The sequence below is a fragment of the Scyliorhinus canicula genome, chromosome 7 (assembly GCF_902713615.1).
Source record: "Scyliorhinus canicula chromosome 7, sScyCan1.1, whole genome shotgun sequence".
Taxonomy (NCBI): Eukaryota; Metazoa; Chordata; class Chondrichthyes; order Carcharhiniformes; family Scyliorhinidae; genus Scyliorhinus; species Scyliorhinus canicula.
The window spans coordinates 87333186-87349500 of NC_052152.1; the positions used below are offsets into that span (position 1 = coordinate 87333186).

The following is a 16315-nucleotide window of genomic DNA, read 5'->3' on the forward strand; positions in this document are numbered from 1 at the left end:
GGAATTATCTGTATTTGAAATAGTGCGCCCAGTTTAAAATCAGCCTTTTGTTTGGCTGCCAGAGCTTGGTTTAAAATCCCACCCCTGTTGTACATACCTCTGTCTACATCAACAGGGCCGAGGTAGAGGTGGTTGACAGCTACAAATTCCTAGGCATGCACATCACCAACAATCTGTCCTGGTCCACCCACATTGCGCTATGACCAAGAAAGTACAGCAGTGCCAATACTTCTTCAGGAAACTAAGGAAATTCAGCATGTTCACATTGACTCTTATCAACTTTTACAGGTGCACCATAGAAAGCATCTTGGGCTGGATTCTCTGCAGCCCAGCAGCGAAATTGCATTTGGCGTGGGGGCTGAGAATCAGCTTTCACGGCAAAATCGGACCCGGCGGCGGTCCAGCGATTTTCCGGGACCCCGAGAATCAGACGTGTTCGCGGAGTACTCCGCGTGGCTGGGGGCCATTGCCAGAGGCCTGCCCAACGACCTTCCGCTCCAAACCGGCCAATTTACCAACGGCGTGGTTCCAACCTGCTATTGCCGTTCGGGAACCTCACGTGGCGGCTGTGGACTCATTCCGCGGCCGCCCTGGTTGTGGGCAGGGGGGACCAGGCACCGGGGGGGGGGGCTTATAGACGCCCAGGGGACAGATCGGGCCGGTCAAATCTTCAGGTGCACAGCCGATCGGGAAGGCCTACGTTTTCCAGCTGGCTCCGCGGTCCGAGTCCCCCATGGCGCTCGGCGCAGCCGCTGGAGGCCGCCACCGTGTGCACGTGCGGACTCGAGACCAGAAGTGTGGGGCCCGAAGCCGCAGCCAAAGCTGCATGAATCACCCAAGATCCCTGCTAGTCCCCTGCAGGTGAGTGAATCGACAAATCTTTTCCATTGGACACACGGGAGTGAAACACCAGCGTTTTACGCCGGCGTGAGGACATAGTCCCGTTTTGGGAGAATCCAGCCCCCTATCTGGCTGCATCACAGCCTGGTATGGCAACTGCTTGGCCCAAGACCGCAAGAAACGTCAGAGAGTCGTGAACACCTCCCAGTCCATCCCACAAACCCACCTCCAATCCATTAACACTGTCTACATCTCCCACTGCCTCGGGAAAGTGGGTGGCATAATCAAAGACCCCTTGCACCCGGCTTATTCTTCCAACTTCTTCAATCGGGCAGGAGATACAAAAGTCTGAGAACACGCTTAAACAGATTCAAAAACAGTTTCTTCCCCGCTGTTACCAGACTCCTAAACGACCCTCTTATGGACTGACCTGATTGATACTACACTCCTGTATGCTTCACCCGATGCCTGTGTCTATGTATTTACATTGTGTATCTTATGTTGACCTATTATGTTGGCCTATGTTGGCCTAGGGGCTTATCACAGTAACTTCATCGAAGTCTACTTGTGACAATAAGCAATTATTATTATTATTAGGTATTTTCTTTTCATGTACTAAATAATCTATTTGAGCTGCACGCAGAAAAATACTCTTCACTGTACCTCGGTACACATGACAATAAACAAATCCAATTCAATTCAATCCACCCTGTAGAACCTCAATAGGACTGAGTTGAAGAATGATTCCTTGGATATGGTCCTTGTCACTGTACTTGGATTGCTTCGACTCCTGTACTTAAGTTTTGTTTCAATTGTTTGCACTGTTACATTTTTGCCTTCCAGCCAGTCAGTCGTGCAGCCTGTGCAGCCGATGATGTGAGGCTCATCCACGCATGATTTCAGCGGCTGTGAGTCCAACTGATACACTTTAGTGAGCACCTTATTTGTAAAGTATTCATTTGGCCTGAATGTAAACTCCAGAGTGAAATCCAACCTCCGTCCATTTAACACTCACATCTCGCAGATGCTTTAATACGGGTTCATCATAATCTCGTATCATGCCATTGAGTCGCTGCATGTTCTTCAAGACTGGCAACAAGAATTGCGGAATGCTCACCAGCAGTTCCGTCCGCTCATCTGGTTTGTCTTCCTCCACTAGGATTCTTTCCGAATCCTTATAAACAGCGCATCCTCTATTATCCTGTGGGGATGTGCAGTGTTCAGCTGGCCATCCATCCTCTGGGCTACATATCCGCTGAAACAAATTCAGGGATTTACACACATCCGCTCATAGGATGGACTCACGATTTGTGTTCACAATAGAGAAACGGACAACCTGTCTTTTATTGTGCACTCAGGCTTCTAGTTCCCATTCCCCCTTAGTTTCAAACTCATGTCTACTGTAGTTAACCAGTGTTTGTGGAACATTTACCAATTGGTGGCGTCTGCCGCAGAGAGTGCAAATCACGCAGGCTGAGGAGGTTTGCCTTTGCTCCCATATCAAGTTTAGATTTCACCATCGACTCATTTAACTGTACTGGAATGGTCCAACTGTTTTCGATGGTATCAGTGGGGCCATGACCGTCATTGCATTCGGTCACCAAAATTTCCGTCCCGCCCGGTGTTCGACTCACCGTGTCAGTGGTCGATATTGAATCCGTGAAAAACAAGTCACCAAAGGTCATCTCATCAGCTGCATTTATCGACCACGACCTGTCAAGAGATCACCTGTGGATCTCAGGAGCACGGACGGAGCACCTTTTCCTCAAATGACCAGCACGGCTGCCCCTGACACAGACTTTGCCAGAAGCCAAACACCTCCATGGGCCATGTCAAGTGCCACACTTTTGGCACAAAATGGGGAGGGGGCTTGTAGCCCGAAATGGCCACCCACATCGAGACCACGGTCGTTTGCTGTGTGTTATCGGTGCACTCAAAATGGCCACCTGCGCTGAGACCATGCTCCGTTATGATGTGCATCACAGCAATAATGCCGCTGGCTTCTTCATTCCTGGTGGCGCGAAGATTAATTGAGCGAGGTGCATTATTCTGTTGTGCAGGCACCTCGTCGGCAAAACACATTTCACTGTGGGTGTCCAATTGAAGCCCTCCTACCTGGGTACGCGTGCTCACTAAATTAAGGCGGCATGCTTCACCATTTCTCATGGAACAATATCGCTCGAAGTATTACAAAGTGTCATTATAGCTTCTGTTCTACTCTTCAGCACCACAGGTTGAGGTAATATATTGCTCTGCCGTCTTTGGATATATCATCTTTAACAGCAACGTGAAAAGCCTTCCTTTAGGCTGCCCCTGCAGACCTAGGTCTAAAGGGGCTAGTTTAGCACAAGGCTATAGAGCTGGTTTTTAAAGCAGACCAAGACAGGCCAGCAGCACGGTTCAATTCCCATACCAGCCTCCCTGAACAGGCGCTAGAATGTGGTGACTAGGGGCTTTTCACAGTAACTTCATTTGAAGCCTACTTGTGACAATAAGCGATTTTCAAAAGGTAGAGTTGGAATTGCTGCATAACAAGAGCCAATTTTGTTCTACATTACCCATGAAGCAGAGACGGCAGGGCCTCCGAACCTTATTCATTCGTAGCTCCAGCATTTTCTTACACATTGGGTTGCCAGACCAGTCTTCAAGCCGGTTGAAGTTCACCAGACCGGTATTCAAGCCAAATGCCTTACGTTGTCACTGCTTTTGCCAACTTCAAATCTTCAGCGCACCTGGTATCATGTTGTGTTAGGCCCCTTGTTCTTTATGAACAACTCACCAAACACTTCGATCTGTTCAACCACGATACTTTTATTTTGTCTCGTGCGGTAGGATGGCAATCTGATACAGGTCACATTATCATGGAGTCTTGCTACTCCTCTGCAACTTACACCTTGTGCTGACCAATTACATGTACGTCTTATTACCCTCTATATCTTGTCTGCCAATGGCCAGATGTGCCTCTGTTTATATCCAAGGCCCAGATCACATGATCTTGGTCTGGAGACCACAAGGTGTGTCAGTGCCACTACCTGCTGGTTGGAGGTCTCACACGATCCAACTATGATACAGCCCATAGGCATATCACCACAGAGATGAGGAGAAATTTCTTTATCCAGAGAGTGGTGAGCCTGTGGAATTCATTACCACGGGAAGTAGTTGAGTCCAAAACATTGTGGGCCGGATTCTCCGTTCCTGAGGCTAAGTGTTGTTGCCGGGGCAGGATTCGTGGACCTCTATGACATTAAAATTGGTGCTGCACCTGGACCGATTCAGCTACTGTTAAGGGGTTAGCACCGGTGCCACGTGGAACACAAGTGATTACAATGAGAAACGCCACAGGATTCGCCAGATTCGTGATTGACACTCAGGAGGCTGACAAGCTGCAGCCACATATACACACTGCACTCCCACACACACCATCGCAGCCAACAAGATGGCAGCAAGGAGAATGGCCCCAAGATTCACAGACATCGAGCTCGAGACCGTCCTGGACATCGTGGACAAGAGGCAAGTGATCGTGTACCCCAGCCCGGGTCGGAGGCCACCGTTCGCCGTGCCTGGGCGCAGGTGGCAGAGGCGGTAAGCACCACCAGCAACACCATCCGGACCAGCCTGCAGTGCAGGAGAAAACTGCACAACCTCCTCAGGACAGCCAAGGTGAGTAGGCAGCACTGTGCCCCTTGTGCTAACCCCCTTTGCACATACCTGTTGCTCCACCCCCCCCCCCCTCCCCCCCAACCCAGAGGGCGGCCGAACCCCCAGCCTGCACCACATACTGGCACCCACACCAGTAGCCAAGGCTGGGTGCCCTGGCCACTGAATCCACCAGCTACCCACCCCTGGGCTGCATATGCTGACTGTCTAACACGCTGCATTTTCCATTTCCCTCCCGCGCCCCGGGAGAGGTCTGCTCACAACCCCAGGGAGCGGGAAAAGACAGGTTGGCAACCGTCAAACTGCGGCCCCTCACCGTGGCAGAGCAGTGGGCCCTGGACAATGGTCGGCGGGCCTGAGGAAAGGGAAGTCAGCGGGGTGGAGATCCGCCTCGGGCGAGGAAGGGAGGCCCCGCTTTGTTTCAGGTCCCCGTGACACTTGTGTCACCACCCCCCCCCCCCCCCCCCCCCGTCCCAGCAACACCACCCTCAACCCGACAACATCCTCACCCCCACATCACAAGGAACAACCCATTACATTTGTTTCGAGGCTTCTGGCGAATGCAGAGCAGCATTACACTCAGATAGAGAAAAACGTTTGGCAGTAATTTTTGGAATAAAGAAATTCCGTCATACATTTATGAACGACGTTTTGTCATTATGGGCAGTACAGTAGTATAGTGGTTAGCACAACTGCTTCACAGCTCCAGGGTCCCAGGTTCGATTCCCGGCTTGAGTCACTGTGCGGAGTCTGCACGTTCTCCCCGAGTCTGCTTGCATTTCCTCTGGGTGCTCCGGTTTCCTCCCACAGTCCAAAGATGTGCAGGTTAGGTGGATTGGTCATGCTAAATTGCCCTTCGTGTTCAAAATTGCCCTTAGTGTTGGGTGGGGTTACTGGATTATGGGGATGGGGTGGAGGTGTGGGCTTGGGTGGGGTGCTCTTTCTAGAAACCGATGCAGACTTGATGGGCCGAATGGCCTCCTTCTGCACTGTAAATTCTATGATTGTAACCAACCACAAGCTGCCGCTCGGCCTTTCCAGGAAGGATAAAGGAATCCAACCGTGTGCATCTTCTCGGATCCAGCGTTGGGCGCTGTTGCTCGCAGCGTACGAATATCCCTTTCAGTACTGCCCAGGAACACAAATTGGCCACGCCAACACCCTCAGCTGTTGGCCGTGAGCGTCCCATCGCCACCACTGCGACCCTCAGGCTTCTCAGTTACCCATGTGGACACAGCGGGACCTGGTGTTGACTAAGCTTCGCCTTAGGCTGTTGAGTGGTGGGAAGAAGGAGGCCCTTCTGAGAATCCTCCGGTCTTTCACCCACAGATTTTCCGAGCTTAGTGTAGAAGACGGGATCATATTATGGGGGTTTCGACCACCATCTTCCCACAGGAGCAGGGGGCCCTATATAGGGCCTTCACAGTGGCCATCTAAAATGGAAATGTTGGCCCGCATTTATGTCCGGTGGCCCACCATCGATGGGGACATTGAGAAGATCTGTGCAGCTGCCCAGCGTGCCAAGAACATCAGAAACACCCGCTGATGGTCTCATTGTGACCGTGGGAATGCCCAGGATGTCCATGGGTGCGCCTACATGCAGATTATGCAGGACCGTTCATGGGTTCCATTTCCTTGTGGCTGTGGATGCCAGACAAACTGTCTGGAGGTGTGCAAGGTGGCCTCCATAATGTCCAGAGCAAACTATAGAGAAGCTCTGGGGCATATGTAGCACCCATGAGATCCCTGAGGTTCTGGTGACGGATAATGGGGCACCGTTCACCAGTGAGGAATTTGCAAGTTTTGTGAAGCATTCATGATGTTCGGACAGCCCATACCATCCCTACGCCAATGGTTCAGCGGAACAAGCGATTCAAACCTTCACCGTAACTTGAAGATGCCAGGCTGAACGTTTCACTCTGGGAATGCTGTCTGTGATGCCAATTTTGGGGATGGTGCATTGTAGCTCCCAGGTGTTGTGCTTGAACAAATGGGTCCCCGAGGTCCATGTTCAGGGGAAGCATTTGGACCATCCGATGAAGCAGGAATCAACAGCCAACCAGCAGAATTGGCATCTCCGCCGCATCAGGAACCACCCCCAGCCTGAGGTCCCAACCTCCTGGGTCGCATTGCCTGATCTGGCAGGAGTGGATGACTCGAGATCTGACATGGAGACAGAGGAATTTGTTCCAGCAGATGATGGCGTGTTGCGGACTGAGGCCCCAACATTCACTCTTCGGTGGACAGCCAGGAAACGATGATCAGTGAACCGCTACACTCACCTGACCCTAGAGCTTCAGGCAGAAACGCAGCCGCTGGTAAAATGGCGCAGAAGACCCCCATCATTGCGGCTGGAGGAGGACGTTTGGATTTTTTAGGGGGCGGGGTGTCATAACTCCCACGTGGACCAATTGGGAAACAATCATTGATCTTCCCGTTGGACTTGTGGAGTACGGCCTTCCGAGATAGGGGCGGAGGACACCAGCCTGGGGTTCATTCTGTACTGATATAAAAGCAGGGTCTAGGCAGACTAGTCCTCCCAGCAAGGATTGTACTGGGAGCAAGATGCTGCTTTACGCAGAACTTTGTACATGGTTAAAATAAATTAATGTTCACTCTTTGCCTGATTCCTCAAGTTGCTAAACAAACATTTGAATGAGTTTGGAACTTTGGAAGGAAGCCTGCTTGATGAAATGAATATTGCTCAACCACTGTTGAAGAGGAGTGGCTAACACAAAAATCAATGATTAAAGGGCTTTTTACATTTTGCTCTTTGGCATTACTCCTTCTGCTGCGTGTGAGAGTTTGGTAAAATAATTTGAGCTATGTTCATCGTACAGTCAAGATCACTTTTTATGGTGACGGCCAAGTTTACCTACAACACACTCTGCAGACATATAGCAGGTAAAAAAGATGATTTTCTTGTGCACTTTGGTAGGTGGCATTTTCTTTCTCTTAATAAGGTCCCTGTAAGTGATCTTATAATGTAATTGCCTGTGTATGTGGAGGTAGATTTAATCCTTTTAATAATACCACAGTGCATTAGGAAATAAAAGAATGTAGAATTTCACAATGTGATATGGGGAGAAGGCATGCATATATTTGTGACAGTTCCTTTCGAAGGGCTAGTCATTTTTATACCAACAAAAGCCAGTCAGAAACAAGATAGTTCACAAAACTGTGTCTATAATCAAGTTAAATTATCCAGTTGGCGTTAGAATCAAAGCAAGGTAGGTATTGGTACGACAGACAACCTGTACTGATTTCCTCATATCACCCATTCGTGAGAAGGCGTTTTGAATTAGTTTTAAAAATGTTTTCCCAATATTCAAAAGCCGGAAAAAGGAGTGTTCACTACTTCCCAATCCGCCCACAAATACACAGTAAAACGTGGGGGCCGAGGGGGGAGGGGGGCAGATAAAATGAGTTTAACATTACAAAGATCACAAAGAAGGAATATTTTTGGTCAGAGTCCGGAGGGTCTTTCCAACACGGCAGAGTTCAGCTTCAATGAGTTCCTGGTAATCTGGGTGATACAAATATTCTTGAATGAATGGTGCTGCTGCATGATGAGCTTTCTGTGTTTCGAACGCTTAGCAAGCGTTGATCAGAGACTTTTAAAATCCAGGAGGCATTGTGGAGTTCTGTCCCTTGATGTTAAAAAGGCAGTCTCATATGAAGCCCAAAGCTGCAATGTTAAAGCTGTCCAAAAGGCCAGAGATTTTGGTCATGTGACATGGCCAATAATCGTTGATTGCATCTTAACAATTTGTTTCTGTAGGCAGACTTTGCTACCTACCGAATCCTGGTCAGGATTCCTTAGCAAAGAGATGAATTTATTATTAACATCTCTTCTAGTACAACAAGTTTTGATCTTTCTCTTTTGTGACACTTCAGGATTGAGGGGAAACCAGTTCTTCTGCACTTGCTCTGCTTTTGTTGGTTACATATGTTTGCACAATGGAGTGTGAAATTTCAGAAGCTGAAAAAAATAATTCTATTGTATTTGAATCTGTTGGGGATAGCTGTCAGATAGAGGGCCAACCCTGTGATCAGGTGACTTGTAACAACCATCTAAAGGTTTTTGGGTTCAGCAGAAAAAGTCCAGGTTAAAAAAACAATGGCAATAAGCAGGAAGTTTTGAATATACAGTGTTGGATTTCTTTCCATGTTGTAGGAACCAGACAGTATCCTGGTGCAGGTTTTAAAGATTTGTTTTGCAACTTTGCACCTATAAAATTAAGGCTTGTGATATGGTAAGGGTAATCAATGTTATCCAATTAAAGTTAATTTATGATAGTGCATGAGTTGGGGCTGCTCCAGTTATTTCTAATCTCCTGATAAAGTCAATCAAAGAAAGCCTCTCTTGTTGGCACTTCTTTCAGCCTTCAATTGCGTGGTGAGCCACATTGTTGGTTGGCAGCCTTCCAACTGTGAGAGAAATGCAGCCTCAAGACGTTGTGAGGTCAGATTAGGTCATCTGCTGGACTTCCTTTGATGGCTGAACCTATTCTGAAAAGGCAGGTTCTGCCGCAAGTGCCACATGTGAAGTTGTTCCCTGCCGGTGTGCAGGACGATCTCTGCTTTTGCCCTGTTCGCAGGGCTGGTGTCTGTTTTGGAGCTTCTGAAACCACATGTCATGGTGGGGTCAACGTCCTGTCCATAGCTGATTCCACCATTTGCATCGATTGTCAACTAATGTTTCCCACTTGTCATGATTGACATTGAGGACGTTCATGTCTCTTTTGATAGCATCCTTGAATCGAAGAATTGTCACCCATCTGGTCTCTTGGCACCTCCATGTACAGCATAAGCTTGAGGATATGGCCATCTCACATCCTGTGCACATATCCAAGCCAGCAGGCTTTGCTTGATTAACGCTAGCATGTTTGGCATGTTTACCCTAGAAAGGACCACTTTATTGGTGACTTTGATGCTTGGCAGACACTGAAGATTGACGTTATTGAGCCTTTTTATCTTGGTAGATGTTACTTGTCTAGAGTTTGCTTTCTGCAACAATGTGCTGAAAATACAGGCCTTGCAGCTGAGCATCAATGTCCTGTGGCTCAATTTGTTCTTTTACATGCCGTTCTTTTAGCTGACCAAGTTGGTGGATGCCGTCCCAATGTATGTGCTGAGCTCTTGGTCAGGAGACAGATTGTTTGTCACCATCGATTCAAAACAGCAGAATTTGCTGACTGCATCAAGTGGTGTGTTGTTGAGTCTGATCACAGGTGGAGCCACAATACGCTGTGCCACAACTAGAGTTTTCTTGACAATAATGATGAGGGAGAACATGACACAGGCAGAGGACAGACAATCCATGAACCTTTGGAGCTGGTCTTTTGTCTGGGCAACTCATGCTGCATCATTAGCAAACAGAAGTTCTCTGATCAGGACTTGCGTGTTTTTTTCCTGGTTTTCTGTCTTGACAGGTTGAAAGGTTTCCCATCTGATTGTGTATGGAGGTTGACTCCTTCCATGTCGGCAGTGATGATAGATCAGGAGAGAGAAAAAGATACCAAGCAGAGTACGGGCTAAAATACAGCACTCTTTCACCCCGTCCTTAATTTCATAAATGTCAGAGGTGGTGTCATCAAACTGAATGGTGCTGTGCACATTATCAAGAAATCATTTAATAACTGCCACAATGCTTCAAGCCCAATCCTTCCCACCCTCCCTGTTCTTGCAAACAAGTCTCCTGCTTTCCACTGTTGCAAGAGCTCTAGGCCTGGCCCACTCCATTAGTAGTGTCAGACAATGATCATTCATATATTATTCATGCATGTTGATACACCATCAAGTTACATGAATTAGTGTTCACAACTTGGTTAGTTTGTGTCCTATTTATATCTATCTCTTCCACGTTTTCAAATAGCATATGTTTACATTCAAAGTTACACTTCCTTTCACTAGCACTATCCCCATCACAATTTCCTTGTCACACATTGAAGCATATCCTCTGACTCACAATGAAGAATACCGTAAGTGCTCTACTAGCATTGCATGAAATGTATTGTGCATGGAAGCTCTTCCTGTTATCTGACTCCTACTTTTCGTAACATTTGAGGCTGTCAAGATTTTTTTGTAATGCATTTCTATTGTGGTTGAATTTTTGTCATGCAATAGTTAGGAAATTGCATTTATGTGATCCTGGTTGGATCATGAAGCTATTTATTTTAGATTTTAGAGTGCCCAATTCATTTTTTCTAATTAAGGGGCAAGTTAGCATGGCCAATCCACCTAGCCTGCACATCTTTGGGTTGTGGGGGCGAAACCCATGCAAACACGGGGAGAATGTGCAAACTCCACACGGACAGTGACCCATCATGAAGCTATTTTAACAGTCACTCTTCCTGTTGGAATCAAGTGATGTGGTTATATCAAGTGATGTGGCTTGTAATTTCTACAAAATGTCCTATTTCCTGCTGGTTTACAACTCCCACACTTAGTTGTTGTAAGGTTGTTTGGTATCTCACTAAGAGGTCTGGAGGCTTGTGTGGTAACTATATATTGTTAACACACAACCATATACATATTCAAATTATAGCCCTTATGAGATACAGTCTCCATGCTGGCTTCTGTTAGATTACATTACACTCAGTGTACGATCATGTGACTCTTGACATCATACTGTGGGTAGCACTGTTCTCCACTTCCACATTGACCTTTGCTGGTGTCCAAGCTGCTCTCAGTGTCAGTGCTCGGCTCACGGGGGTCTCCGGCTGTGGCACTGGCTGGGGGCGGGGTACACCGGATGGACCTGTCCCTTCTCAGTCTTGTTATGCTCTTGGCATAGTATAAGCTGCTTCCTTGATGTTCATCCTGACAAAGGAAGGTTCAGACGTGGAGATACCTTCAACACGTTTATTAAATTATTTACAATTCTCCTACTCGGCTTCGCCTCTACTGTTAATCCTTCTTTAGCTACTCAGACTGACGAATCAGTCTGCTACAATCCACATGGTGGGTGTGATGTTGAATCAACCCTGTGTCTGTACTCACTGAGTGTCTCCACTGGAAAGAGGAAGATCATGTGTTCTTTTTATATGGGTTGGTGTAATGCCCCCCTGTGGTAGTGTCACCTCTGTGTGTATTGTGAATGCCCATTGGTCGTGTCCTATCTTACTGATGTATTGGTTGAGTGTCTGTGTGTCATGTCTCTGGTGCTCCCTCTAGTGTTTAGCTAGTCTACATGTACTTACATTAACCCCTTGTGTATCTACAGTGATGCATATCACCACATCCCCCTTTTATCGTGTTACATATTTTCTTTTAAAAAAAAAAATTTATTCAAGTTTTCAACAGATTTTACAGAAAAAAGAAACAAAAACACAAGAACACAACGCACAATCATTATACATAGGATTTCCCAAAGTACAATAGCCCCCTATATAACAATAAGAACACAGATCGGGAAACACCCCACCCTATAACCCAGCCTCCATCTCTCCCCCCCCCCACCCCGGGTTGCTGCTGCTGACCTCCTCCTAACGCTCCACGAGAAAGTCTAGGAACGGTTGCCACCGCCTGAAGAACCCCTGCAAAGACCCTCAAGGCAAACTTTATCCTCTCCATCTTGATCATTGATCCAAGCTTCCACGCTAGGGGTTTTTGCATCCTTCCACAGTAGCAAAATCCTCCGTTGGGCTACCAGGGACACAAAGGCCAGAATATCGGCCTCTTTCACCTTCTGCACTCTCGGCACGTCCGATACCCCAAATACTGCTATCCCCCAGCTCGGCTTGACCCTGGGTGTTCACCACTTTGGACATAGTCGTCGCCATGCCCCTCCAGAATCCCTCCAGCGCTGGGCACGTCCAGAACATATGGGCGTGATTTGCTGGGCTCCCTGAGCACCTCACATATCTGTCCTCCACCCCAAAGAACCTACTCAACCTCGCCCCTGTCATATGCGCCCTGTGAACAACTTTGAACTGTATCAGGCTGAGCCTGGCACAAGAGGAGGAAGAATTAACCCTACTTAGGGCATCAGCCCACAGACCCACATCAACCTCCTCCCCAAGCTCCTCCTCCCACTTGCCTTTCAGCTCCTCCACCGAGGCCTCTTCCTCTTCTTGCAGCTCCTGGTAAATCGCCGAGACCTTGCCCTCTCCAACCCATACCCCCGAGATCACCCTGTCCTGAATACCGCATGCTGGGAGCAGGGGGAATTCCCTCATCTGTCATCTCACAAACGCCCTCACCTGCATATACCTGAAAGCGTTCCCCGGGGGCAGCCCAAATTTCTCCTCCAGCGCCCCTAGGCTTGCAAATGTCCAGTCAATGAACAGGTCCCCCATTCTCTTGACCCCTGCCCGATGCCCCCCATCCATCCTTCCTGGAACAAACCGATGGTTCTCTCGAATCAGGGACCAAATCGAGATTCCCATCTCGCCCCTGTGCCGCCTTCACTGCCCCCAGATCTTCAGAGTCGCCGCCACCACCGGACTCGTGGTGTACCTTGTCGGCTTAAGCGGCAGCTGTGCCGTCACCAGCACCCTCAGTCTCGCCCCCACACAGGACGCCATCTCTAGCCTCGTCCACGCTGCCCCCTCTCCCTCCATTACCCACCTGCGAATCACCGCCACGGTGGCTGCCCAATAATAGCCACATAAGTTTGGCAACGCCAGCCCCCCCCCTCTGTCCCTGCTACGCTCCAAACACACCCTCTTCACCCTCGGGGTCTTATTCGCCCACGTAAATCCCATGATGCTCCTCCTTACTCGTTTGAAAAAGGCCTTAGGGATCAAAATGGGAAGGCACTGGAACGCAAAAAGAAAACTCGGTAGGACCGTCATTTTAATCGACTGCACCCTACCCGCTAGTGAGAGTGGCAACATATCCCATCTTTTAAAATCCTCCTCCATCTGCTCCACCAGCCACATCAAATTTAGCTTATGCAGGGCCCCCCAACTCTTAGCTACCTGGATCCCCAGGTACCGAAAGCTCCTTTCCGCCCTCTTCAGCGGAAGCTCGTCTATCCTCCTTCCCAGGTCCCCTGGATGCACCACAAAGAGCTCAATCTTCCCCACTTTGGGTTTATACCCCGAGAAGTCCCCAAACTCCCTAAGGATCCGCATGATCTCCCCCCCCCCCCCCCCCCCAACTGGGTCCGCAACATATAACAGGTCATCGGTGTACAACGACACTCGATGTTCCTCTCCCCCCCCCAAACCAGTCCCCTCTAGTTCCTGGACTCCCTCAGTGGCATGGCCAATGGCTCAATTGCCAGTGCAAACAATAAAAGGGATAAGGGGCACCCCTGCCTCATCCCCCGGTACAACCGAAAGTACTCCGACCACCGCCGGTTCGTAGCCACACTCGCCACAGGGGCTTTGTATAGTAGCCTAACCCAACTTATGAACCCTTCCCCGAACCCAAACCTCCGCAGCACTTCCCAAAGATACTCCCACTCCACCCGATCGAAGGCCTTCTCCGCGTCCATAGCCGCCACTACCTCCGCTTCCCCCTCCACCAAAGGCTTCATAATCAAATTGAGGAGCCTCCGGACATTAGTATTCAGCTGCCATCAACGAATTGAGCATTGTGACCACATATGCCCCGGCATCGGACCCCTCCACTCCCTCAGGGAGACCCAGAGTACGGAGATTCTTCCTCCTCGACCAATTCTCCAGGTCCTCAAATTTTTCTTGCCACTTCTTATGTAGCGCCTCATGCGCCTCCACCTTCACCGCCAGGCCCAAGATCTCATCCTCGTTCCCCGAGGCTTTTTGCCGCACCTCCCGGATCGGCGCCCCTTGGGCCTTCTGGCTCTCCACAAGCTTCTCAATCGACGCGTTCAATGGTGCTAGCATTTCTGCCTTCAGCTTCGCAAAGCAGCGTTTGAGGAACTCCTGCTGCTCCTGTGACCATTGCGCCCATGCTGCTTGGTCTCCACCCACCACCATCTTGCTTCTCCTCCCTCGCACTTTTCGCTGCTCTAAAATCACTTTCTTGACCGCTCCACTACTGGTCCAATCCATCCAATGCCGGGGGAACCGTGCTGTCACCTTCCCACACTGGGAACCGTCGAACAATTGCCGTTGGGGCCCCTCAAAAGAGCCCAATAGTCCGTTCCCGGTAGGAGCTGCCAAACGTGCGACCTACCTCGGCATAGTCGCAACCGGAAGTTTCGTGTTACATATTTTCTGTACACTGTTAAAGAAAATTGAACAAAAAACAGAAAGATAAGCGATGCTCTGTACAAATTATGATTACAGTCATTAAACAATAAGTCCAACTCATATTTATGAGTCCAAAAGCCATCAATTATCATGGTCGAATGTCTTTCTTGTTGGGTTGGTGAGTTGGTGATTTTGATGGTGGCATGTCCTTGTGAACGCCATCAGTGTCCCTGTGCATAAGGAACCAAGAAGTGGTCAAATCACTTTGTTGTCTGATTTGGAGTCCTTTTTTCTTCCGATGTTTGTGATAGCGATGTTGGATGGCATCTATCCTGAAAGCCAGGTTGCCTGTTGGTAGTGCCGCACATGTGAATTGGGAAGATGCATCGTCCTGCCATGGTATGTCATTGTACTGAGCTGAGCAGTAACAGTGTCCTTCATGGGCAGAGTTGTACCATGTCGTACCAGTCGTAGTTCCATTGGTGTAGTCTTTGTCTGCTTGCTGTCGACGATGTTGTCTTTAGTACGCGTCGTGTCGTTGTCTTTGATATGGTATTCATAGGTTCTGATGTTTTGTTGGATGGTTCTGTTGTTGTGTTCGCTGCTCTCAAGGACCACACTCTGGATAATACGAGTCCTTCACACAGTTACCTGTGTCAGTGTGCTTTGTGGCATCTGCTGTTTTCTTAAGCGTGCCGTCACTGAGTTTGCGCCGCTCCCTGTCAGGAGTCATGTCCGGCTTACTTGAATCAGCTTTGGCTTGTGGTTGCTCCCCATCCAGAGTCTGGTCTGTTTCACCTGAGTCAGTGTTGGTTTGTCGATGCTCCCCGTCTGGAGTCATAGCAGGTTCACTGGAGTCAGCTGAGATTTCTTGATGCTCCACGTCTGGAGTCAAAACATTCAGGAATGCATTTGCTTGTGGAGAGGCTCGAGCAAATGAGGTTTGAAATAACGTGGTGTCACCGTAGTCACCAGTGGTCTCACTGTGATCATCGAGAGCCTCTGTACACACTAGCTGAGGTCTGTCACATTGCACATCTTGTATGGGAAGTGGGACGCCGTCGTTACTTGTCTCACAGTGGATATAGCCTCAGTAGCTTCTTGTTGTTCACTTGGGCTGGGTAGACTGTCAGAGTCTTCTTCTGGTGGCTCAAACAATGTGGGTGGACTGCAATAGTTGCTTTGTTGTTCACTGGAGAGTGGCAGACTGTCATAGTCTTTCTGCTGTTCACTTGAGCGTGGCAGACTTGCATCGTCTGCTGCTGGTTTCTCAGAGGAGGTTTTTAGACCCTCATGGTTTTGTTCATGCAAGGCCTGCGCTTTGGAGTCTTGTGTTCCTTCTGTTGTGGAGGCTGTCCACGAGCTCGCTGTGGAGGCTTGTGTCACTGGAGTCACTTCTTGTGTGGAGATGTGCAGTTGTCTCGCTGTGGAGTCTTTCATCACTTCCTGTGTAGAGGCTGGGACCCTTTGTGGTGCGTGGACCACTCTCTGTGTGGAGTGGGGAACCCTTAGTGGTGTGTGGACCACTCTCTGTGTGGTAGCAGGCCGCTCTCTGTGGGCTTGTACCGCTCTCTGTCTCTTGGTGACAGGCCGCAGCATAATCCTGCACTCACGAGTCGGGATGTCATATATGCTGGGCTGAAGATCCTCAAATCTGAAGAACACATCCGCGTCTGTGTCGGAACACATCT

General features: G+C 49.0%; 1 protein-coding gene across 2 annotated transcripts in view; it reads left to right on the forward strand.

Annotated features, from left to right (window-relative positions):
• The first annotated feature begins 7212 nt into the window (after window positions 1-7212).
• si:ch211-161h7.8 (thiosulfate:glutathione sulfurtransferase) overlaps window positions 7213-16315 on the forward strand; it is a 31397-nt gene continuing 22294 nt past the window's right edge. For both annotated transcript variants that reach the window (XM_038802379.1, XM_038802380.1), the window contains exon 1: window positions 7213-7401. In XM_038802379.1, the coding sequence (XP_038658307.1) occupies window positions 7323-7401 (79 nt within the window). In that variant the 5' untranslated portion in view covers window positions 7213-7322. The remainder of the gene's footprint in view (window positions 7402-16315) is intronic.